This window comes from Salvelinus fontinalis, chromosome 2 (assembly GCF_029448725.1).
Source record: "Salvelinus fontinalis isolate EN_2023a chromosome 2, ASM2944872v1, whole genome shotgun sequence".
In the NCBI taxonomy this organism is placed as follows: Eukaryota; Metazoa; Chordata; class Actinopteri; order Salmoniformes; family Salmonidae; genus Salvelinus; species Salvelinus fontinalis.
The window spans coordinates 49,979,014-50,005,461 of NC_074666.1; the positions used below are offsets into that span (position 1 = coordinate 49,979,014).

General features: G+C 42.9%; 1 protein-coding gene across 1 annotated transcript in view; it reads left to right on the top strand.

Annotated features, from left to right (window-relative positions):
* LOC129820248 (kin of IRRE-like protein 3) overlaps nucleotides 1-26,448 on the top strand; it is a 333,546-nt gene that overhangs the window by 288,319 nt on the left and 18,779 nt on the right. The window contains exons 7-11 of the mRNA XM_055877288.1: nucleotides 4,541-4,689; nucleotides 5,114-5,241; nucleotides 7,617-7,743; nucleotides 19,973-20,073; nucleotides 25,820-26,018. Of these exons, the coding sequence (XP_055733263.1) occupies nucleotides 4,541-4,689; nucleotides 5,114-5,241; nucleotides 7,617-7,743; nucleotides 19,973-20,073; nucleotides 25,820-26,018 (704 nt within the window). The remainder of the gene's footprint in view (nucleotides 1-4,540; nucleotides 4,690-5,113; nucleotides 5,242-7,616; nucleotides 7,744-19,972; nucleotides 20,074-25,819; nucleotides 26,019-26,448) is intronic.

The following is a 26,448-nucleotide window of genomic DNA, read 5'->3' on the forward strand; positions in this document are numbered from 1 at the left end:
CAAAACACATGCCCTGACCTAAACACATACAAAAACAACATAAAACAGGTCAGGACCGTTACAGAACCCCCCCCTCAAGGTGCGAACGCCGGGCGCACCAGCACAAAGTCCAGGGGAGGGTCTGGGTGGGCAGTTGACCACGGTGGTGGCTCCGGCTCTGGACGCTGTCCCCACACCACCATAGTCACTCCCCGCTTCTGTCTTCCCCTCCCAATGACCACCCTAAAACTAACATCCCCTAAATGAATGGCCAGCACCGGGACAAGGGGCAGCACCGGGACAAGGGGCAGCACCGGGACAAGGGGCAGCACCGGGACAAGGGGCAGCACCGGGACAAGGGGCAGCACCGGGACAAGGGGCAGCACCGGGACAAGGGGCAGCACCGGGACAAGGGGCAGGTCCCGGCTGATATACTCAGGCAGATCCTGACTGAACGGCTCTTGACGCTCATGGCTGGCTGACGGCTCTCGACGCTCATGGCTGGCTGACGGCTCTCGACGCTCATGGCTGGCTGACGGCTCTCGACGCTCATGGCTGGCTGACGGCTCTCGACGCTCATGGCTGGCTGACGGCTCTCGACGCTCATGGCTGGCTGACGGCTCTCGACGCTCATGGCTGGCTGACGGCTCTCGACGCTCATGGCTGGCTGACGGCTCTCGACGCTCATGGCTGGCTGACGGCTCTCGACGCTCATGGCAGGCTGACGGCTCTCGACGCTCATGGCAGGCTGACGGCTCTCGACGCTCATGGCAGGCTGACGGCTCTCGACGCTCATGGCAGGCTGACGGCTCTCGACGCTCATGGCAGGCTGACGGCTCTCGACGCTCATGGCTCTCTGACGGCTCTGGCTGCTCATGGCTCGCTGGCGGCTCTGGCAGATCCTGTCTGGTTGGCGGCTCTGGCAGATCCTGTCTGGTTGGCGGCTCTGGCAGATCCTGTCTGGTTGGCGGCTCTGGCAGATCCTGTCTGGTTGGCGGCTCTGGCAGATCCTGTCTGGTTGGCGGCTCTGGCAGATCCTGTCTGGTTGGCGGCTCTGGCAGATCCTGTCTGGCGGGCGGCTCTAGCGGCTCCTGTCTGGCGTGCGGCTCTAGCGGCTCCTGCCTGGCAGACGGCTCTGTAGGCTCATGGCAGACGGGCGGCTTAGCAGGCTCATGGCAGTCGGGCGGCTTTGCAGGCTCTTTGCAGACGGATGGCTCAGACGGCGCTGGGGAGACAGATGGCTCAGACGGCGCTGGGGAGACGGATGGCTCAGACGGCGCTGGGGAGACGGATGGCTCAGACGGCGCTGGGGAGACGGATGGCTCAGACGGCGCTGGGGAGACGGATGGCTCAGATGGCGCTGGGGAGACGGATGGCTCAGATGGCGCTGGGGAGACGGATGGCTCAGATGGCGCTGGGGAGACGGATGGCTCAGATGGCGCTGGGGAGACGGATGGCTCAGATGGCGCTGGGGAGACGGATGGCTCAGATGGCGCTGGGGAGACGGATGGCTCAGATGGCGCTGGGGAGACGGATGGCTCAGATGGCGCTGGGGAGACGGATGGCTCAGATGGCGCTGGGGAGACGGATGGCTCTGGCCGGATACGGCGCACTGTAGACCTGGTGCGTGGTGCCGGAACTGGAGGCACCGGGCTAAGGATAAGCACCTTCCTACTAGTGCGGGGAGCAGGGACAGGGCACACTGTACACTCAAAGCCCACTCTATACCTGATGCGAGGTACCGGCACTGGTGACACCGGGCTGAGGACAAGCACATCAGGATTAGTAGGGGGAGAAGATACAGTGTGTACAGGGCTCTGGAGACGCACAGGAGGCTTAGTGCGTGGTGCCGGAACTGGAGGCACCGGGCTAGATACACGCACTACAGGGAGAGTGCGTGGAGGAGGAACAGGGCTCAGGATACGCACTGGTAGCCTAGTGCGTAGTGTAGGCACTGTAGGTACTAGGCTGGGGCGGGGAGGTGGCGCCGGAAATACCGGACCGTGGAGGCGTACTGGCACTCTTGAGCATTGAGCCTGCCCAACCTTACCTGGTTGAATGCTCCCGGTCGCCCGACCAGTGCGGGGAGGTGGAATAACCCGCACCGGCCTATGTAGGCGAACCGGGGAAACCATGCGTAAGGCAGGTGCCATGTATGCCGGCCCGAGGAGACGCACTGGAGACCAGACGCGTTGAGCCGGCCTCATGACACCTGGCTCAATACCCAATCTAGCCCTACCAGTGCGGGGAGGTGGAATAACCCGCACTGGCCTATGCACTCGTACAGGAGACACCGTGCGCTCTACTGCGTAACACGGCGCCTGCCCGTACTCCCGCTCTCCACAGTAAGCCTGGGAAGTGGGCGCAGGTCTCCTACCTGCCCTTGGCCCACTACCTCTTAGCCCACCCCCAATAAATTTTTGGGTGTTACTTACGGGCTTTTTGGGCTTCCGTGCCAGACGCGTTCCCTCATAGCTCCGGTTCCTCTCTCCGGTAGCCTCTGCTCTCCTCAGTGCCTCCAGCTGTTCCCATGGGAGGCGATCCCTACCAGCCAGGATCTCCTCCCATGTGTAGCAACCCTTTCCGTCCAATATATCGTCCCATGTCCATTGCTCCTTCTTCTCCTGTCCCTTACTCCATTGAGTTTTCCCTTGCCTCTTGGTCCTAGCGTGGTGGGTGATTCTGTAAGGGCTGTCGTTCTCCTCATCCTCGGACGAGGAGAGGAGAGAAGGATCATCAGACCAAAATGCAGCTTTCGGGAAATAAGCCATCTTTTTATTTACAACGACGATGGCAACACGAAAAACAAAACACTTTCAAATATACAAAACAAGAAAACAACGTCAACGAAACCTGAACATAAACTTACATAACTAAACGTAAACTCACGGACAGGAAACAGACGACATCAAAACGAAACGAACAGCCAAACAGTCCCGTATGGTTCAGACATTCGACGACACAGGAGACAATCACCCACAAACAAACAGTGAGAACACCCTACCTAAATATGACTCTTAATTAGAGGAGAACGCAAAACACCTGCCTCTAATTAAGAGCCATACCAGGCAACCACAACCAACATAGAAACAGATAACATAGACTGCCCACCCAAAACACATGCCCTGACCTAAACACATACAAAAACAACATAAAACAGGTCAGGGCAGTTACAACATAATTGTTCATCGCATTTATTCAAAACTGGGTTCTGTGTATTTTTTACTTAACCCCCCCCCCCCCCCCCCCCATCTGTCATTGTAAACAATAGTTTCTTTGTTCAGGTGCTTGATCTACCTATTACTGGTACTGCGGTGAGATATGCATGTGCCGGGCAAGGTCCTTCGCACAGCCAATTTATTTATACTTTGTTATAATGACTTCGGCATCAAAGCGTGTGAACGGCAGAGACAAAATGAGAGAACCTATATTGTAAAGCCCTCCTCAAGCACTCCCTTTGTTGACAACAAGCAGCACATGAATATGCTCAAACGAAGAAGAGATAAAAGCAATGCACCGAAACAAAACAAAAGCCACCTTTTCTTTTGTTGTTTCACTATGCTTGGCGAAGCGCAGAACACCGGAGTAAATTGCACTCGAATGCAACACGTTTTAACTGCCTGAGTCCCAAATAGCACGCCATTCCCTATGTACCCTGGTCAAAAGTAGTGCACTATACAGGGAATTGTGTGCCATTTGTGACACAGACACTGGTCTTTCATGTCCACCTCCAAAGGGGCTGCTGGTTGGATTTCATAGCCCACATTGTCTTCCCTCTTCCCAGTTGTAACCACTCTGGGCTGAAGTGGCCTCTAGGTACAAATCTAAGATCAGCTTCCCCTCCCCCACCCAAATCATAACCGTCTATGAATTTAAGAGTGCTTACATTTCTCCAGTTCCTTACCTCAGCTTTTTACCGAAACAGCAGTGGGAAACCCTTTGTTATTTTTTTAACTGTGTATTTCCCCTTTAAGGGTAGAATTGGGGGAGGGAAAGCTGATCCTAGATCTGATCCTAAACTTCCTGCCAGAGTGGTCACAACAGGAAAGACAGTGAAGTTGACCATAGATGCTGAAAAGATCTTTCCCGAAGATGAGGTATGGGCTGGATTAATGTAACCACTCTTAAATTCATAGACAGAGCTATGGATGCAAGGACTGACCATCCATAATATCAACATTATAGTTTGAGCCATGTTTGGAGGCTATCCGGTGTTTGTTTACGTTTACTTTGTTTACGAACATTGTGTATTTTGGGTTCAGATGCGGTACAAAATCTCATGAGGCATTTATAAGTAATAATCTTCAAGAATCTATGGGTACAGACAGTATCATTCATTTATAAATCCAAAAATGGATGTAGCAACAGCAGATTGCCCCTTTAATCATAAGGGAGGAAATGCAAAACCAACCCAAGTTCAGCATCCAGAGGCAGCTTCAGGTACAGATCTAGGATCAGCTTCCCCTCCCCTAATCCTAATTAACCCTTAGTGGGGAAAATGCAAAACTGACCCAAGATCCACATCTAGGTCTAACTTCAACCTACTCTGTTGTATATTCAGATGGGCCAAAGGGGGCAGCGTCATCAGACAGGTGTCAGGTGACACCTATGAGGTCATCGTGGACCACTCGTTCTTCACAGAGCCCGTCTCCTGTGAGGTCACCAATGCGCTGGGCAGCACCAACATCAGCAGGAACGTGGATGTCTACTGTGAGTAGAAATCCGCAAGCAACATATGCAAGCACGCACACACACAAACTACTGTGAGTAGTCACCAAGGAACCAAAACTAGCTAGCTACAGGCACTACGAATCACATCTACCACTACATGGATAGTCCCAAATAGAAGGTTTGTAGATGTTAACCAACTGTCAACAACATTTCAACTAACTATCCAATAAACCCTCGCTCTAACCTTAATCCTTACCCTAACCCTAGACCTAACCCCAACCTTACCCTTCCCCTCACGCTAATCATACACTCAACCCTAGCCTTTACCCTAACCCCAGCAAGTTGTTGTGTATCAACAGAGTTGCAATTATTTGTTTGCTGATACTGGAGCTTAAGTATCTGTAGATCATCTATAAGCGACTATCCAAATCAAGTGTAACCATTTCTGTTCCTGTGGTTCCAGATGGGCCCAGAATGGCTGCTGAGCCACAGTCCCTACAGGTGGACCAGGGATCAGATGCTCTCTTCAACTGTGCCTGGACAGGAAACCCCTCCCTCACCATTGTGTGGATGAAACGTGGCTCTGGAGTGGTAGGTATTGTAATCACCATCATCCTTTTTATTATGCTTGTATTTCCAGTTGCTTATTGTGCAAGACCCTTTCCCTCTTAACCCTCATACTACCGACTCGGTTACTTTGAGCCCAGAGGCACATATTTTTATCATTCCACAAGACTTTGCCAATCATCTTGTTCTTAATAAATATAAATTATTGTTTGGTGTTTCTGTATCAATATGGACTTTTTAAAAAATCTAGTCCTTCGGGGTCATTTTGACACCAGACAAAAACACTTAAATTCATCTATTGTAATTTGGTAGATCTGACCCTTTATTTGAATCTATGTTTCTCTAGAAACATAATAACAATTTATCCATACCACCAGAAGGTGGAGGGGAACCTGAATCGGTGATTTTGACCAGATAGAAAGATCACCTGCAGAGATATAGTTCCCCATGTACTAAACTAAGATTTTACTTTTCTATACCATGTAAAGTCTGACTGTGTACAAAACCAAAATAACATTATTTTTGTGCATATAAAAATCTGTATTTTCCAAAAAGTAGTTATTCTAGGGCGAATCTAAAGTGTTTATTTGAATCCAGGTTTCTCTGGAGAGTTGTACATATAATCAGAGGGTGGAGGTGTACCTGTTGCAGTGACCTTGACCTGATAGACAGATCACCTGCAGAGATAGAGCACCTGGTGTACTTTTCTATGGTTATAACTGGCTATAGCTATGACTGTGTACAATATCTAAAATACCTTAGATATATGCTTAGTTGCAGTCAAAACAGCTCATGAAAGTCTGTCAGTGGTATGAATACTTGGTAGAACTGTAAGACAGAAACCAGCTACTCTGAATGTACTCATACTGTAGTGGTGTGTATTCCCCCGAAAAAAATAGTTATTCTACTGCAGATGTTATATAAATACCAGAATTCCTATAATGCCCTCCAATATTCTATATGTGCAACTTAGGTTTCATTGTTTGCTGTAACATTTGGTTTGAAGTGACTTTGAGGATTTAGGAATGCTTTTTGGAGCATCCTGCCATAGATCCTACCACTCCCATTGTGTCACTGGTAGCGATGCTGGCAGTGGGGTAAATAAAAAGTAAAGTAAATAAAGAAAATTAAGCAATATTTTTGGTAGCTGTCTCAGGATCAATTGGTTAATTACTTTTTGTCAGTAAAATTAAGTATATTTCAAATGTTGGTGTACCGCCCATTTTTAAATTCATATTTATTTCTAAAATTCTAAAAACTAAATGATACTACAATAAAGTGATGGTAAATCTGCTATTTATTATTAGTGTGAATTGTACTTTGGAAAAAAGCTGCACATTATTTAAGGGGAAATGTACATTATCTTTTGACAGAATATGCAAATTAACTGTACTTTTGCTATGGTCTGTTTAGGTAAAAAAAATATCTCAGATAACATAATGTACATGTCTAATTACACTGAGTGTACAAAACATTAGGAAACCTGATATTTCCATGACATACACTGACCAGGTGAATCATAGTTTTGTAAACTTAGTGTATGTTTTGATTAGAATTAAGTTTATATTTTGCTATGATTGTTTATTTTTCCCAATAGTTTCTTCTTGGGCTCAAAATAACCCCAGTTCGTAATCCATGCATGTAAAATATGTTGGTAGTATAAGGATTAAGGGCAATAAAGTATTATATTCTATTCTACAATGCCTTCTGAAAGTATTCAGATGGCTTGACATTTTCCAAATTTTGTTAGGTTACAGCCTTATTCTAAAATTGATTAAATTGTTTTTTTTACTCGTCAATCTACACACAATACCCCATAAAGACAAAGCCCCCCCCAAAAATGTGATATTTTTGCTATCATATTTACATAAGTATTCAGATCCTTTACTCAGTACTTTGTTGAAGCACACATCACACAGTGATTACAGCCTAGAGTCTTCTTGGGTATGATGCTACTTACCTATTGTTCACCTAATACATTTTTTGCACTATTGGTTAGAGCCTGTAAGTTAGCATTTCACTGTAAGTACCTGTTGTTTTCAGCGCACGTGACAAATAAACTTTGATTTGACATTCATAATGATATTGGTTGAAAATAATATATTTTAGATGGTCCACTGCTTTCAGTTTGTCATATAGGCAATTCCACCCATGCAGTTTATGTTGATATTATTGAGTTATCATACACTTTTATACTGTTTATTAAAGCAGTGGCTCAAGTGGCTTTGCAGACTTTAGGATGCTTGCCAACACTCTCCTTTTGGTGAGAGTTAATTGTGATTGGCTTATACGAGGATTGGATAGTACTCGGCTGCAGCCGTGGGTTCAGAGACAAGTGTTTTATCACCAGCCTGACCTTTGACCTTTAACCAAACCTGACCTTTCGTGACTGTCCACAGGTGCTTAGCAATGACAACATCCTGACGCTCAAGGCGGTGAGGCAGGATGATGCTGGGAAGTACGTATGCCGGGCGGTGGTCCCCCGAGTTGGAGCTGGAGAAAAGGAAGTGTCCCTCACTGTGAATGGTAAGTGCACTTCACATCAGGATGAATGCCAAATTAATTTCCAAGTTGGATCCCACTTGGCAAAGACATCAGTTCAACGTCTAGTTTTAATTTACATTCGGTTGAGTTGTCAACTAACATGAATTCAACATGAAATCAACAAAAAAATTCACCATGTCATTGGATTTAGGTTAAAAGTTGGGTGAAGAAAAAGTAAATTGCCTTCAATAATTGGCCTTTTAAAAATCCAATCAGTTTTCCACATTGATTTAACCTCATCGCAAAATATTTGGGGTTGAAATTACGTGGAAACGACATTCATTCAACTAGTTTTTGCCCAGTGGAATGTAGAAGCTGTTCCAAGCTCAGGGACATGTTTCAGGCTAGCTGGACTCTGGGACAACAAAGTAAAAGCAGAGACATATTTACAATAGTGGTGTCAATATCATGGGGTCATAATGTAGTTTGCTTTTAACTGGGAGAAGAAAAGCATGGATTTGATTACAGCTAGGACTAACTTACTAAGTAAAAATGAACTGTAACTGTTTAGAGGTAATGCTATCATCTGTCATATCAAGATAGCTGTCAATCATCATTGACACCTGATACTATCATAATATCGCTCAACCCTACTCCTACTTTAGATGCACTCCCCTACATATTTATTTGGACACTGAAGCTAAAACGTTTAATTTGATTCTATTCTCAATCATTTTGTATATGAAATAAAATGTTTTATATAAGGTGAAAGTACAGAATGTCACCTTGTATTTGAGGGTATTTTCATACATATCTCTTTTACTGTTTAGAAATGAATGCACTTTATCTATCTAGTCCCCCCATGTGAAGGTGTCGGGGTATGGACAAATTCACTTATAGTGTATTACATTTATTCAAAACTTTAGTATTTGGTCCCATATTCCTCACACACAATGACTACATCAAGCTTCTGACTCAACAAACTTGTTGGATGAATTTGCAGTTTTGGTTGTGTTTCGGATTATGTTGTGTCCAAGAGAAATGAATGGTAAATAATGTATTGTGTCAATTTGGAGTCACTTTTATTGTAAATAAGAATAGATTATGTTTCTGAACACTTCTACATTAATATGGATGCTACAATGATTACGGATAATCATGAATGAATCGTGAATAATGATGAGTGAGAAAATTACAGATGCACAAGGATCATGCCACCAAAATATCATGTCACCATTACATAGGGGAGAAACATTATTTTGGTGGTATGATCTTTGTTCCTCTGTAACTTTCTTACTCATCAGTATTCAGAATTAACTCATTATTATTGATAAACATGGTAGCATTCACATTCATCTAAAAGTGTTCAGAAATATAATTTATTTAGAATAAAAGTGACTCCAAAATTACACAATACATTATACATCATTCAGTTCATATTGGGCAAATTAAATCTGAAACACAACTAAAACAAACTGCAAATGCATCCAACAAGTTTGTAGAGCCATAAGCTTGATGTGGTCATTGCATGCTAGGAATATGGAGCTAAATACTAAACCTTTGATTACTTTACACTTTAATAAACTACAGGTGAATTTGTCCAAATACTTCTTCAAATGGGGGAACTAGATAAATAAAGTGCATTCATTTTTAAACAGTAAAACAGATATGTATGAAAATACCCTAAAATAAAAGGTGACATTCTGTACTGTCGCCTCATATGAAACATTTGATCTTAAAATCCCCAGCTACAATAAATGCGGTCTCAGGATATGTGATTTCCAGTTTGCATAAAGTCCAGTGTAGTTCTTTGAGGGCCGTCGTGGTATCTGCTTGAGAGGGAATATACACGGCTGTGACTATAACCGGAGAGAATTCTCTTAGGAGGTAATACCGTTGGCATTTGATTGTGAGGTATTCCAGGTCGGGTGAACAAAAGGACTTAAGTTTCTGTATGTTATCACAATCACACCATGAGTAGGTAATCATGAAACATACACCCTTGCCTTTCTTCTTCCCGGAGGGAGAAACAGAGTATGTTACAATCCCTGATGTCTCTCTGGAAGGAGATCCTCGCCCTGAGCTCCTCTACTTCATTATCCAGAGACTGAACATTAGAGAGTAATATATTCGGAAGCAGTGGATGGTGCGCACGCCTCCTGAGTCAGACTAGAAGTCCACTCCAAATACCTCTTCTCTGCAAGTGGTGTTTTGGAGCAGCCTCTGGAATAAGCAAAATTTCCCTGGGAGGTACGAACAAAGGATCCAATTTGGGAAAGTCGTATTCCTGGTCGTAATGCTGGTGAGTTACCGCCGCTCTGATATCCAGAAGTTCCTACCGGCTGTATGTAATAACACAAAAAAAATCTGGAGATAATAATGTAAGAAATAATACACAATAAAACAAAATACTGCAAAGTCGTTTAGGAGCTAGAAGCAGAGCTGACGTGACTCACCATCTGGATTAGGTCTTATGCAGCAAAATTTGAAATTGTGTTTTTACATTAGATAAAAGTAGAGACACAGAGCTACATAATGGTATATAATACACTGCATTTGAGGAACAAAGACAAAGTAAATCTGCTTTGAAATTTGATCAACTTGTAAACTCACTTTTGAGAAAATCGCCTTTAAGTGTTTTGCTATCTAGTGAAGAGCTCTTCTTCGTCTACACCCATTCAGCATCGTCCACACCCTCACCTTAACCCCACCCATCTTGTTTCACTCTCGAAGCGCACACTTGACGCTCTGGCCGATGATTTTTTTAAACTCTGGATAGCATGAAAACAGCCAAACCAGCTCTGCTGGCTATGATTTAATTATGCTTTTTTGCAGACGTTTACTGACACTGGCCATATTCAATAGGTTTTGTACACACGTCACGTAACGTTAGCTAACGAGCCAGCCAGCCAATGTTAGCTAGTTAAACAATGAACAGTGCCAACAATGCCGCATTGCTGGGAGCTAACCAACCAACCGGCTCTGGGAAACGAATGATAACATCAGCTAGGGAGCCAGCCAGCTAACGTTAGCTAGCTAGCTAACAATACACTTTAGCTTGAAATTGAACCACTTTCTGTCAAAATTAGAAAATGTGTAATATCTAAAAATGTAGCTAGCTGATGCTAGACTATCTTACCTGTATACATCATTGTGCATGGACGCGTCTCCCTGTCAGGAATGCCATGCCACGGTTGCCCTTAGTTTGAAGATGTAATCTGGAGACAGGTGTTCCCTCCATCTCTTTAGCTATCATACTTTAATTCCACTGATTTCAAAGCTTGATCCTCCAGAAAGTGGAGAGCTACATTTATGCAGCTCCACTACACAATACCCTTTAAAAAAGTTAGACAGGATTACCAACACAGACTGATGAAATTCTTTGGCAGACCAATTTGTACTCCTCCCTTGGCATGTCCAGCCCACTCATTATCTCAGCCAATCATAGCTATTGCAAATGTTGCTCACGTTTTCTGTGTGTTAACCAACAAGGCTCATAATTGAACAATTGTATTCGTATTTACAGATAGCTTACAAGTTTGTTATTAATGTGTAAATTTGCACCTATACTCCAGCATTTTGGATTTAACCTCTAGAGGATCGATCTCCCCCTGCTGGCACTAATGTGAATAGCATGAGGTTGTAAGTAACAAGAACATTTCCCAGGAATTCTTGTTAATCTAATTGCACTGCCCAATTTACAGTAGCTATTACAGTGAAATAATACCATGCAATTGTTTGAGGAGAGTGCACAGTTATGAACTTGAAAATGTATTAACAAACCAATTAGGCACATTTGGGCAGACTTGATACAACATTTTGAACAGAAATGCAATGGTTCATTAAATCAGTCTAAAACTTTACACATACACTGCTGCCATTTATTGGCCAAAATCTAAATTACTGGAATAATACAGTGTGGGCTTTCTCTTGCATTTCAAAGATGACTGAAAAAATATATTATTTTTTTTCTTTGCATGATCTTTAACCAGATCTAATGTGTTATATTCTCCTACATTCATTTCACATTTCCATAAACTTCAAAGTGTTTCCTTTTAAATGGTATCAAGAATATGCATATCCTTGCTTCAGGTCCTGAGCTACAGGCAGTTAGATTTGGGTATGTCATTTTAAGCGAAAATTGGAAAAAAGTGTCTGATCCTTAAGCAAATTTAATGGAAAATGCTACCTAAGTTCTACCAACACATTGACTGTAGTACTCGTGCCAGTTAAACATTGGACAACTGCCACTTAGCTTTTCGAAATGCCTGCAAGGCCCTCCACCGCCCTCCTTTCAGCAAATCTGATCACGACTCAATTTTGCTCCTCCCTTCCTATAGGCAGAAACTCAATCAGAAAGTACCCGTGCTAAGGTCTATTCAACGCTGGTCTGACCAATCAAAATAAAATAAAATCCAACTTTATTTGTCACATGCATGAAATGCTTACTTACAAGCCCTTAACCAACAGTGCAGTTCAAGAAGAGTTAAGAAAATATTTACAGAATAGACTAAAGTAAAACATAATAAGAAAAAGTAACACAATCAGAATAACAATAAAGGGGTTACCGGTACCGAGTCAGTGTGTGGAGGTACATGTTAGTTGAGGCAATTTGTACATGTAGGTAGGGGTGAAGTGACTATGCATAGATAATAAACAGCAAGTAGCAGCAGTGTACGGAAGGAAGGAAGGAAGGAAGGAAGGAAGGGAGGGAGGGAGGGAGGGAGGGGGTCAATGTAAATGGTCTGGTGTCAATTTGATTAATTGTTCACCAGTCTTAGGCCTTGGGGGTAGAAGCTGTTGAGGAGCCTTTTGGTCCTAGACTTAGCGCTCCTGTACTGCTTGCCATGCGGTAGCAGAGAAAACAGTCTATACCTTGAGTGACTGGAGTTTCTGACAATTTTATGGGCTTTCCTCTGACACCACCTATTATATAGGTCCTGGATAGCAGGAAGCTTGGCCACTGTGATGTACTGGGCCGATCGCACTACCCTCTGTATATCAAATCAAATCAAATTTTATTGGTCACATACACATGGTGAGCAGATGTTAATGCGAGTGTAGCGAAATGCTTGTGCTTCTAGTTCCGACCATGCAGTAATATCTAACAAGTAATCTAATAATTTCACAACTACTACCTTATACACACAAGTGTAAAGGAATGAGTAAGAATATGTACAAACAAATATATGGATGAGCGATGGCCGAACGGCATAGGCAAGATGCAGTAGATGGTATAGAGTACAGTATATACATATGAGATGAGTAATGTAGGGTATGTAAACATTATATAAAGTGGCATTGTTTAAAGTGACTAGTGATACATTTATTACATCCAATTTTTTATTATTAAAGTGCCTAGAGATTTGAGTCAGTATGTTGGCGGCAGCCACTCAATGTTAGTTATGGCTGTTTAACAGTCTCATGGCCTTGAGATAGAAGCTGTTTTTCAGTCTCTCGGTCCCAGCTTTGATGCACCTGTATTGACCTCGCCTTCTGGATGATAGTGGGGTGAACAGGCAGTGGCTCGGGTGGTTGTTTTCCTTGATGATCTTTTTGGCCTTCCTGTGACACCGGGTGGTGTAGGTGTCCTGTAGGGCAGATAGTTGCCCCCTGGTGATGTGCTGTGCAGACCTCACCACCCCCTGGAGAGCCTTACAGTTGTGGGTGGAGCAGTTGCCGTACCAGGCGGTGATACAGCCCGACAGGATGCTCTCGGTTCTGCATCTGTAAAAGTTTGTGAGTGTTTTTGGTGACAAGCCACATTTGTTCAGCCTCCTGAGGTTGAAGAGGTGCTGTTGCGCCTTCTTCACCACGCTGTCTGTGTGGGGAGACCATTTCCGTTTGTCCGTGATATGTACGCCGAGGAACTTAAAACTATCCACCTTCTCCACTACTGTCCCGTCGATGTGGATAGGGGAGTGCTCCCTCTGCTGTTTCCTGAAGTCCATGATCATCTCCTATGTTTTGTTGACGTTGAGTGTGAGGTTATTTTCCTGACACCACACTCCGAGGGCCCTCCCCTCCTTCGTGTAGGCTGTCACGTCGTTGTTGGTAATCAAGCCTACCACTGTAGTGTCGTCTGCAAACTTGATGATTGAGCTAGAGGCGTGCATGGCCATGCAGTCATGGGTGAACAGGGAGTACAGGAGAGGGCTGAGAACGCACCCTTGTGGGGCCCCAGTATTGAGGATCAGCGGGGTGGAGATGTTGTTTCTTACCCTCACCACCTGGAGGCAGCCCGTCAGAAAGTCCGGGACCCAGTTGCACAGGGCGGGTTCGAGATCCAGGGTCTCGAACTTAATGAGTTTGGAGGGTACTCTGGTGTTAAATGCTGAGCCGTAATCGATGAACAGCATTCTTACATAGGTATTCCTCTTATCCAGATGGGTTAGGGCAGTGTGCAGTGTGATTGCGTCGTCTGTGGACCTATTGGGGCGGTAAGCAAATTGGAGTAGGTCTAGGGTGTCAGGTAGGGTGGAGGTGATATGATCCTTGACTAGTCTCTCAAAGCACTTCATGATGACAGAAGTGAGTGCTACGGGGCGATAGTCGTTTAGCTCAGTTACCTTAGCTTTCTTGGGAACAGGGACATGGTGGCCCTCTTGAAGCATGTGGGAACAGCAGACTGGGATAGGGAGAGATTGAATATGTCCGTTAACACTCCAGCCAGCTGGTCTGCACATGCTCTGAGGAAGCGGCTAGGGATGCCGTCTGGGCCGGCAACTTTGCAAGGGTTATCATGCTTAAATGTCTTACGTAGACCATGGAGAAGAAGTTTGTCCCCACTTGCTTCAAGATGTCCACCATTGTTCCTGTACCCAAGAAAGCAAAGGTAACTGAACTAAGTGACTATCAGCCCGTAGCACTCACTTCTGTCATCATGAAGGCTAGTTAAGGATCATATCACGTCTATCTTACCTGACACCCTAGACCCACTTAAATTTCCCTACAGCTCCAATAGATCCACAGACGATGCAATCGCCATCGCACTGCACACTACGCTATCCTATCTGGACTAGAGGAATACTTATGTAAGAATCCTGTTCATTGACTATAGCTCAGCAACCTTTTACTGAGGAGTGGCTTCCATCTGACCATTCTACCATGAAGGCCTGATTGGTGGAGTGCCGCAGAGATGGTTGTCCTTCTGGAAGGTTCTCCCATCTCTACAGAGGAACTCTAGAGCTCTATCAGAGTGACCATCGGGTGCTTTGTCACCTCCCTGACCAAGGCCCTTCTCCCCCGGTTTCTCAGTTTGACCGGGCGCCAGCTCTAGGAAAAGTTTTGGTGGTTCCAAACATCTTCCATTTAAGAATGATGGAGGCCACTGTGTACTTGGGAACCTTTTTTTAATAAATGTTTTATTTCACCTTTATTTAACCAGGTAGGCCAGTTGAGAACTGCGACTTGGCCAAGATAAAGCAAAGCAGTGCGACACAAACAACAACAGAGTTACATATGAAATAAACAAACGTACAGTCAATAACACAATAGAAAAAAAGTCTATATACAGTGTGTGCAAACGGCGTGAGAAGGTAAGGCAATGGGGACCTTCAATGCTGCAGAATTTTGTTGGTACCCTTATCCAGATCTGTTCCTCGACACAATCATGTGTCGGAGCTCTACGAACACTTCCTTCGACCTCTTGGCTAGGTTTTTTCTCTGACATGCACTGTCAATTGTGGAACCTTATACAAGTGCCTTTCCACTACAGGTGGACTCTAATTTAATCCATTATAGAATAAGACTGTAAGGTAACAAAATGTGGAAAAAGGCAAAAGGTCTGAATACTTTTCGAAGGCAATGTATGTCTGTTATCTGAAAGGGAAAAAACAGTCATTGTCAATTAGCGTTTGATAATATAATCAGCATAATTGACAATTGCCACGTTCTGACCATAGTTCTTTTGTGTTTTCTTTGTTTTAGTGTTGGTCAGGATGTGAGCTGAGTGGGGATTCTATGTGGTGTGTCTAGTTTTCCCGTTTCTGTGTTTGGCCTGATATGGTTCTCAATCAGAGGCAGGTGTTAGTCATTGTCTCTGATTGGGAACCATATTTAGGTAGCCTGTTTTGTGTTGGGTTTTGTGGGTGGTTGTCTTCATGTCTTCGTGTGTCTGCACCAGACAGAACTGTTTCGGTTTTTCACATTTCGTTGTTTTGTATTTTGTAGTGTTCACGTTTATTGGCTTTAATTAAACATGATGAACACTAACCACGCTGCGCTTTGGTCCGATCCTTCATCCACAGAAGAAAGCCGTTACAACAATGACCTCACCTTGACTGGAATGAGCATGTTCCACCAGAAATAAACAACAACACAGGATACATGTCATTAAAGGTGAAGAAAGTGACTAACAGACTAATTTCCCAGTCTTACCTCAGCAATGCTACAGCTGGCCAAGGCGAAATTAACAGTTATTGCAACCTTTAACTGATCAATAAATAGATATAGTAAACAAAGACAGTTGTTTAATACGCCTGAAGACCGTGCGAGTCAGGCAATCGATGGCGAACTCTATCAACTAACTCCACCGTACAAGCACAAATTCTGAAGCCGGGATGTCATCATAGAATTCATGGCACAAGAATAGCAGGGGTGTAGGTATTCACAAAATGGCTGACCTTAAATTTTACTTTTTTCCCCCCTCTCCTTTGCCAAAGAGGCCCTCTTATTGTCTGCTCTCATTGCAGGTTTAACCAGTCAATGAGAAAGACTTCTGGAGACATGTAGACAAACTGTTTTGATGTAATACAGTTCTGCTGTAGCAATGCAATAAGAGAGAGAGGTTTGGCGTGTATGAATTTCTCTTTCCTTATGAAGGAGGCTTATTCTCTCCTTGAAGCTTGAGTCAGGAAGTCCATTATTTGACGAACTGGAAAGGTGTAGCATTTGGCCAAAGGGTTTTCACGCTAAACCCCAATATCACCATCATTTCTGAGAGGAGGCTGATTGCACAGGTTAAGGTTAAGACTGATATTGTAAAGTAAAACAATGGTGAAAGAGAGCATATCAGTTTAGATTACAGGCTAGTGAATCTTCAAATTCAATCACAAACAAGTGACACCCTTCCTCCTCTTCTCTTCTTTCATTTTTTGCATTTACATTTGAGTCATTTAGCAGACACTCTTATCCAAAGTGATTTACAGTTTCATCTTAAGATAGCTGGGTGAGACAACCACATATTACAGTCATAGTAAGTACATTTTTCCTCAATTAAGAACTTGCCAGTGCTAGTATGAAAAGACAAGTGTGATTCTTCTCCTCCCATCCCCTCCCCTCCTCCATTAAATACATCCACCCTGTCTACCTCCTCCGGTAGATCAGGAGAGCTGCTCCAAGGCTGGTGCTGGGAGATAAAGTCATCTAATAATAGCACTCATTTGCACTTCTCCGTCCCTTGTCAGATCTCTCGGACTCCCCACTCCCTGTGTGAATACGTTTGGCTGTATAGAGTGGCCCATTTTGCACTGGAGAGTGCGAGTGCGAGATAGCTCGTGATTGAGATGAGGTCGCTGATGTGGGTGGGGCTCAATCCATTCAAGTCTTTAAATACAAGCATGAGATTTTGAAGTCAATGCTTTAGTGATGTGATCTGACTTCTTGGTCCTGGTCATATTAGAGAAGATGAAGGCGTAGATGAGTTTCTCTGCATCTAGCGGGGAGAGTGATGGTATGAACCGGACAAAGTTTTTAAGGTGGAAAAATGATGTTTCACATATTGGTTTTATGTGGGCATCGAAGGACTTCAAAGGACAGGATCAAACTTGACACCTACGTTGAAGATGACAGAGGACAGGGGGATGGCCCGGCCGTTGATTGTAGGGCAGATGTTTCCAGCACTAGTGACCTATTTGGGTGTCCCAATAAGCACAGTCTCATTCTTGCTACTGTTCAACTGGAGGAAGTTTTCTTTCAGCAATGCCCTGATGTCCTCTAGGCAGCTGCTGAGTTTTCCTAGGGCAAAGATTGTTTCCAGTTTGGTGTTAATGTAGACCTGGGTATCATCAGCATAGCAGTGGAAGTTGATGTTATAATCTCTGAGGATTTGTCCAAGAGGGAGTATGTAAATTAAAAACAGGCTAGGCACCAGCGCTGACCCCTGTTGGACGCCACATGTGACGGCAGACTCTTTCGATCTGGACTCTACAATGGTAATGTATTGCTTCCTATTGGAGAGGTAGGAGGAGAACCAGTTCAGAGCTATTCCAGAGACAGCAGTGTGCTCTCTGAGATACCACAGGAGGATACTGTGGTCTATGCTGTCAAAAGCAGCACTGAGATCTAAGAGGAGGAGGATGCTAGGAGATCCAGAATCAACAGCCATCAATCAGTAGGTCATTGGTAACTTTAACCAGAGCTGTTTCGGGTGCTGTGCAAGGGCCAGAAGCCAGACTGGAAAACCTTGTACAACTGGTTAGATGATAGATGTGATTGAAGATGGTTTGCAACCACCTTCTCAAGTGCTTTTGATAGGAAGGGGAGGTTGGAGATGGACCTGTAGTTGGATAGGATGCCCTGGTCAAGGTTGGGTTTCTTCAGTAAGGGGGTGACTGCAGCTGTTTTGAAGAGCGATGGTAGCTCTCCCATCAGCACGGAATTGTTGATCAGTTTGGTGCCAAACATAAGCAGGCTAGATTAGCAGGTTTTGAGTAGGGCTGTAGGTATAGGGTCAAGGGAGCAAGTGGGGGCCTTTATTTTACAGATGATTGACTCCCCAACAGCAGATGTGACTTCTGTAAAGTTGCTGAAGAGAGGGGCAGTCTGTGTTGGGGTTTCAGGAGGTGGGGTGCATGCAATCTTAGAGGCTTTGTTGTTTGTCCTGATGGTGTCAATCTTTGTCTTGACAAAATCTGAGTAGCTATTGCACTGCTCAAATGAGGCTGCAATAGAGCATGGGTTTGCAAGGTTGAAAAGGCAGTTGATGGTAGAGAACAGGGTTCTGGGGTTACCTTTGTTATTATCAATCATGGCAGAGTAGAAAGCTAATCGTGCTGCTTTTAAGCAGAACCTGGTAGTCTTTATAGGCCAATCGGTGGACAGTGAGGCCCTCCTTCCTCCCAAGTCGCTCAAACTTACGGTCATGAGTTCATTCTGCGCAGTGAACCAAGGAGACGACCTCTGGAATGTACATTTTTTTCAGGGTATTACTCAGCGTGCTGTTATACAGATTGACCATGTCATCGAGGACCTGTTCATTGTAGTCAGATGTGTTCCTGAAAGAGGGATGGGTTAAGTTTCTTCAGGTTGAGGAATTTAATGGTCCTCTTTGGGCAGTGGAGAGGAGTTGGAGCGGTCAGAGGCAGTGTGACACCCTTGTGGTCAGAGAAGCGTAGCTCAATGACACCCAAGTCAGAGGCAGGGACATCGCCAGTGATAATGAGGTCCGAGGATTTGGGCTGGAACATGTACATGTTGCACAAGGTTTAGACAGGGGAAAGAGACAGTTCTGTTGTTTTAGAGTGTACAACATTCTGCAGGAATGCAATGGTAACTGTAATTGGTAGCTGTGGTGGACAAATAAAGCAGTATGTGGACTAGGCTGTCATTATATTATTATGATATTCCTTCTGCTAAAAAGCATTACGAACTACAAGAATCACCTGAAAAAAAGGATTGTTACTTCAAAAGAAGCCAGGTATTATTATTTCCTCCCTTTTTTTAAAAACTTCTATTGATGTCTGTTTTGCTTCTGTAAACAGTGACACAGAATTCGGGCTCCTCGGTTTTGTTGAGTGAAATGCTGCTGCAGTTGAACGGAAAGAAAAAAGAGTATGTTTGTTATTCTCATAGTCAGCAGTTCTGGAAATTAGCAGGAGTCGATCATCGTCACCATGTGTCAGTCAAAGGTCACACATTTCAAAGGTTTCCTTTCACAGGCGCAGGAGAAGAAATAGAACGAACGCACAGGACGGCAAACTGGAATATGACCTAATTTTCTCTAGCCCTTAATCTAACCCTTCCTCTGTCCTCTGCTGTCCACCCCCCTCCCTCCAACCCTTCATACATTTCTTTGTCTCTTTCTTTGCCTTTTAGCAATAAAAAACAACCCGTTTTTCATCATGGTGGGGATCTCACCTTAAAAAAAAAATGGTATCATCATGAATAATTGCTCATCTCCATTTTACTGTAAACTCAAATCTATTATAATGCCTGTGCCCTTCGCCGTCCCCCGCCTTGGCGCCGTTAAAGTGTGCCTTCTGATAGGCCAGTGATATATGTGAGTGTTTTATTGGAGTGATTGACTGGTTTTCCCTTGGCTGTGCTGTAGGTCCTCCCACTATCTCCAGCACCCAGACCCAGCAAGCCCTCTATGGGGAGAAGGGGCAGATCAAGTGTTTCATCCGCAGCACTCCTCCTCCCGACCGCATTGTGAGTCACTCATCCCTCCTTTCTAAAAACATTTATTTTAAAGACTGAGTTTGGGCTGTCTGTGTTCCAACCTATGAGGGGCCTTATTGGTTGAATCATGGTGAAGACAGGACACAGCGTAGACCGTGTTCACGCCTAAAATGATTTCCTGAAGTTATATACCTGAAGTTATATACACTGCGAAATACCGTGCCTTCAGAAAGTATTCACACCCCTTGAATTTGTACACATTTTGTTGTGTCACAGAGTGGGATTAAAATGGATTTGTCTTTTTTAATGGAATTAATGGAAAATAAAACACTAGTATACAGTATCTTGTTTAGATAAGTACCCAACCTCCTGAATAAATACCTTTGATTCACCATAGAATCACCATCAGCAGAAATTACAGCTGTGAGTCTATCTGTGTAAGAGCTTTGCACACCTGGATTATAAAATATTTGCCCGGTATTGTTTAAAAAAAATCTTCAAGCTCTGTCTAGTTGGTTGTTGATCATTGCTACACAGCAATTTGCAAGTCTTGCCGAAGATTTTCAAGCCAATTTCAGTCAAAACTGTAAATTAGGCCAATCAGGAACATCCAATGTCATCTTGGAAGCAACTCCAGTGTATATTTGGACTTGTGTTTTAGGTAATTGTCCTGCTGAAGGGGAATTTGTCTCCCAGTATCTGTTGGAAGGCTGAACCAACTTTTTCTCTATGATTTTTCCTGTGCTTAGCTCTATACAATGTATTTTTATGCTCAGTGATGTGTTGTCTTGGATTTGCCCCAAACACAACCTTTTGTATTCAGCACATAGTGTATTTCTTTGCCACATTTTCTGTACTATTACATTAGTGCCTTATTGCAAACCGGATGCAAGTTTTGGAATATTTTTATTCTGTACAGACTTCCTTCTTTCCACTCTGTAATTTACAGTGTGTTAGTATTGTGGCGTAACTACAATGTTTTTGATCCATCCACAGTTAGCACCTATCACAACCACTCTGTAAATGTTTTAAAATCACCATTGGACTCATGGTGAAATCCCTGGGCGAGTTAGGAACGGCATCTGTATATTTGTATTGACTGGGTGTATTGATAAACCATCCAAACTGTAATTAATTACTGCACCATGCTTTAAGGGATTTTCAATATCAGTTTTGTTTAGTTTTTTTTTTTACCCATCTACCAATAGGTGCCTATCTTTGTGAACCATTGGAAAACCTCCCTGGTCTTTGTACTTGAATCTGTGCTTGAAATGTGTGGGGTACAGAGATGCGGTAGTCATTTAAAAATCATGTTAAACATTTTTATTACACACAGAGTGAGTCCATTCAACTTATTGTGTGACTTGTTAAGCACATTTTTACTCCTGAGCTTATTTAGGCTTGCCATAACAAAAGGGTTGAATACCTCTTCACTCTAAAGATTTCAGCTTTTCATTTTGTATTCATTTATAAACATTTCTAAAAACATCATTCCACTTCGACATAATGAGGTATTGTTTGTAGATCAGTGACACAAAATCAAATGTCATCATTTTTAAAGTCAGGCTGTAACACAACAAAATGTGGAAAAAGTCAAGGGGTGTGAATACTTTCTGAAGGCACTGTAAGTTAAAAAGTAGTTTAACTTTGAAATATAAGCTACAAAGACAAAACTAATTGGCTACAGTGCATGGTGTGTAATGCATTTTGACATCAGTGTCTTCTTAAAGGGATCGTCCAAATTACACATGTACTTATTGGCTTCCTTAGCATTCCACAGCATGGATTGTTCTCTTACCTTGTAGACTGCTTACAAAGTAAGGAAACCAATATGGCATTTTGTAATTTGGGATAACTATCCCTTTAAGGTAGTGCAAACCAAGTGAATTAGTTTGACCTAGCGAGATAGGAAAGTAGGTCATGTGAGGACAACCCTGAGGAATTTATGTAGACTAATCAAGAATATCCTCGTGAATATCCTAAGGTAAACAAGAGGGCGTAGTGGTCCATAGAGAAATAACTCATAGATATGTATGCTAGCAATGGAATACATCAAGGGAAGTGAAGGCAAGTGACATGAAAATTAGCAGTCATTCATCCTCATTTAGATAACAGCAGAATACCAAGCCGTTCCACAGCGGAAATGGGGGGATTCATCCCAACCCTGACCTATACTAATACGTTTCCTGTTGTGAGTGAAAGTTCAATCTAAATATGCTCTCTGTGCCATGTGGCTCTATGTCACCATGTCACACCAGAAGAGGTTTAATGGCCCTAATTGAAGCAATCAGAGGAGTGATTGGTGTGATCCTGGTTGCGTCCCAAATGGCAATCTATTCCCTATGCAGTGCACTACTTTAGACCAGGGCACATTGTCACAACTAGAGACATATATAGACTTAAAAAATGCTGGGTCAATTAGGACCCAATTCTGTAACCCAGTGCTGGATCACTATAGTACATACCCAGCACTGGATTATTTTGACCCAGCACTGTTGGATTAGGTGAATGACCCAACATGTTAATTTTAAGTTACTTGTTTTACCCATACATTTGGTTTCTTTGTCCCAACAGTGGTAATTGTTCTACTATTTTGCTGGGTTATTGTTATTCATGTATTTTTGACCTAACAGTGGGTTATTTCTTAATTTCTTGCTGGGTATTTTTTTTTAACCTTCTCTATTACAGAATCTGCACATTTTCTAAAAGTACAAACAATAACAATGTTAAAACATTACTACACAGTCTATGAAATTGTTGAAGTGACATATGGCCAATCATGACAAATTGTAGACAAATTGTCCCCCCAAAAATGCAGCTATTAATTTCAGCTACAAAATGAATCCATGGGAAGAAAGTAACCACTTTACCCTCTACTCCCCCAACCTCTACCAGTAGTGGTGTAGTAGAGGGTATATGCCATATCAATTATTAAGGCATATGGAACAGATCAGAATGTTTAGTTTAAAATGTTGATAAGCTTTTATTTAGTCACATTCTAGGCGCAGCGATATGCACACGGCAGTAGGCCTAGGCGCGAATGTTTCAAAATGCAATTTGCGTGAAACACTTTTCTAAAATGTGCACTGCACATGCAAGCAGTTTCATGGACAGAGATGAAAATGTCCTTTAGAAATGTAAAAAGAGGGGAGATCTAAATATGCAACAACAATTATGTGTTGCTAATATGACTAGGATAATGCGTTTGGCTGCTAGACAATGAATGAAAACCAATAGAACAGGAAAATGCACATGAAAAACTCTTTATAAAAGAATTTCCTCCACGTTTCTATTGTCCGATTTTGGCTACAGGCTACTTTGAAGCAAGGTAAGATAAGACATGCCTCATAATATGATGTAAAACTTCTAGGTTTCATACAATTAAGGAACAGGAAAAATCTAGTGATGCTAATGATAGGCCTAACCGTCTTCTGCTTTCTCAAAAACCTTTTCAATTAAATGTTAACTACCGTAGCTACAAATTAGCTTATGTCTACCGGCCAGAATGATATCAGGATTATTTGCATCATACCATTTGTTTTGCAAACTCCATGTCATACGCTGCAGAAACACAGCTAACTTAACAACAGTGCAAGGTGCCTGCACACTTTAATTAAAGGTTAACTACACTAAAAAATCTATACTTCTTAGATTTTTTCTATTCCTCAAAAGTGATCTCCTGATGTGGTTTAAGCATTGTTATGAACTTAGAACATCCAATTGAGTTTTTTATATTAAGAGATATACATTTTTTTTAAATCATTCAGGCAACACTACCTTCCCTGTAACAATATTTAACATGATTTTATGTAAAACAACAACAATGAAACATAATGTCTTCTGACCTAGAGCCTACCCATTCCTGATGGTGAATGCCAGGTAGTAGAAGTGATTGTCCTCAAGAGTCAGAACAAAGGGTTCGGCTGTCATGTTCTTTTTGTCGCCTGGCAGAATATTCAGCCATATTGGTTCCAACCTGGGGATTAGAGAATATGACTCTAAAATGTTAAACAATAATCAAGACACACATGACACTAAGTTGGCTAGCTACCTGACGTAAAACAATACACCACACAATAGGCCTACAGAAGAAAAGCTTTCCTAGCTAGACGCAGTCTTTTGACCATATACACAGATTATCTACATATTATTGACGCTGTATTATTTTTTATTTTTTTGTGTTTTTAAGCTCAAATTTGATCTGATAATTATTTTTGATAGATCTAAAAGATTATTATTATTATTTTTTGCACCATATCCCTGGATCTCTGTGAATGCTTTTTGCCATTTGGCTTTTGGTAACTTCGAATGTGGACTGCATGCATCTGAAACAACGCCCCACCAGACTTGGGCAGTGCCTATATTCAAATGGTAAGGAAATCACTACAGTCCTCATGGTGAAATCCCTGAGCGGTTTCCTTTCTCTCCGGCAACTGAGTTTGTAGTGACTGGGTGTATTGATACACCATCCAAGGTGTAATTAATAACTTCACCATGCTCAAAGTAATATTCAATGTCTGCTTTTTTTTTACCCATCTACCATTTGGTACCAATCTTTGCGAGGCATTGGAAAACCTCCCTGGTCTTTGTGGTTGAATCTATGTTTGAAATGTACTGCTTGACTGAGGGACCTTACATATAATTGTACGTGTGGGGTACAGAGATGCGGTAGTCAATCAAAAATCATGCTAAACACTAAACAAGGAGTCCATGCAACTTAGTAGGTGACTTGTTAAGCACATTTTTACTCCTGAACTTATTTAGGCTTGTCATAACAAAGGGGTTGAATACTTATTGACTCAAGACATTTCAGATTTTCATTTTTCATTAATTAACTTTGATAGTGTTGGGTATTGTGTTTAGGCCAGTGACCACAAAATCTCAATTTAATAAATTTTAAATTCAGACCACAACACAACAAAATGTGGGAAAGTATGAGGTGTGAATACGTTCGAAGGCACTGTATTTCTACATTTATCTCCTTAAATTCTGATTTTAAATATAATGCTAACCTTAACCCTAACCACACTGCTAACCTTATGCCTAACCCTAGCCTTAAATACATTTTTTATTTTTAGTATAGACAATTTCGATAGCTAAGTAGCTAGCTAATGCTCGACCTAGCATGCATGGGGTTAATAGCTAACATAATTATGATTGCTAGGTCTATTTGACCTGAATGGATAATTAGTAACCTTACTCACAGTTTTCCATCAGCCACAACACCTTAGCCATTTGTCAGTCGAAAAGTAATTCCACTCAGCGTCAGCTGCACTGGTAGACTTGCTACAGTTGCAACAGTCCTAATTCACAAGCTTATAAAATATATATTTGATCTTCTGGATTTGGTGGGAGTATTAACCCACACACTGGGTCATATCTCAATAACTAAACATCAATAAACCAGCATTAACAACCCAACCATGCTCTTTTTAACAACACAACTTAGTGACTGGAAACCGGTAAATGGGTCATCCAAGCAACCCAGCATTTTGTAAAGTGTAGGGAATAGGGTGCCATTAGGACATAACCCGTGACTTTGCATTGCAGATAGAAGTTGACAGTCATTAACCCCAACCCAAAGGCTCATTATACTTTTTATCTTTAATACGTTTTGTTGGTTGGTTTCTGTCAGGTGCTGGTGTGTTGTGGATGTGCGTGTGTGTGTGCGTGCGTGCGTCGATGCCTGTGTGTGGTGCGTGTATATATGGCTGTGTTACGGTGTGCTTGTGTCCCCATCTGTAACGTATAATTCTCACAGTTTTTTCTGCCATAGGCCTGGTCGTGGAAGGAGACAGTCTTGGAGTCGGGGACGTCTGGCCGATACACCGTGGAGACGGTGAGCACCGAGGAGGGGGTCATCTCCACCCTCACCATGAGTAACATCGTCCCTGCTGACTTCCAGACCATCTACAACTGCACCGCCTGGAACAGCTTTGGGTCTGACACAGAGATCATTACACTGAAGGAACAAGGTACACAACCTCCCTTTGTACCACTTCAATCAATTCCTCATTCGATCAATGGCAGATGTGTATAAAGATGCCAGCTTTCATGCACTTACAATACTTGCCTTGTTTGCTAAGTTTGCCATGTTATAGCTTTCTCTGTGTTGTTCTAAAGTCTAACCGCACTGTGTGTTTTCTCAGAATGTTTACGCAGTGGACACGTGTGTTTTTGTATCAAACGGTGTGGTCTGTGTTGGTACATGTATGTGGGTGAGAGAGTATGTGTTTGAGACCGAGATTTGGGATCTGAGAGAAAGTGGGTAAATTAAAGAGAGAGACAGAGAAGCAGAGAGTTTGTGTTTTGTGGAAGTGCAGTTATGCCTGGGAGAGTAAGGATATTGCCGTGATCACTTCAAGCATGAGGGCAATGACTTCGTGATAAGCCTTTTACTTGGGT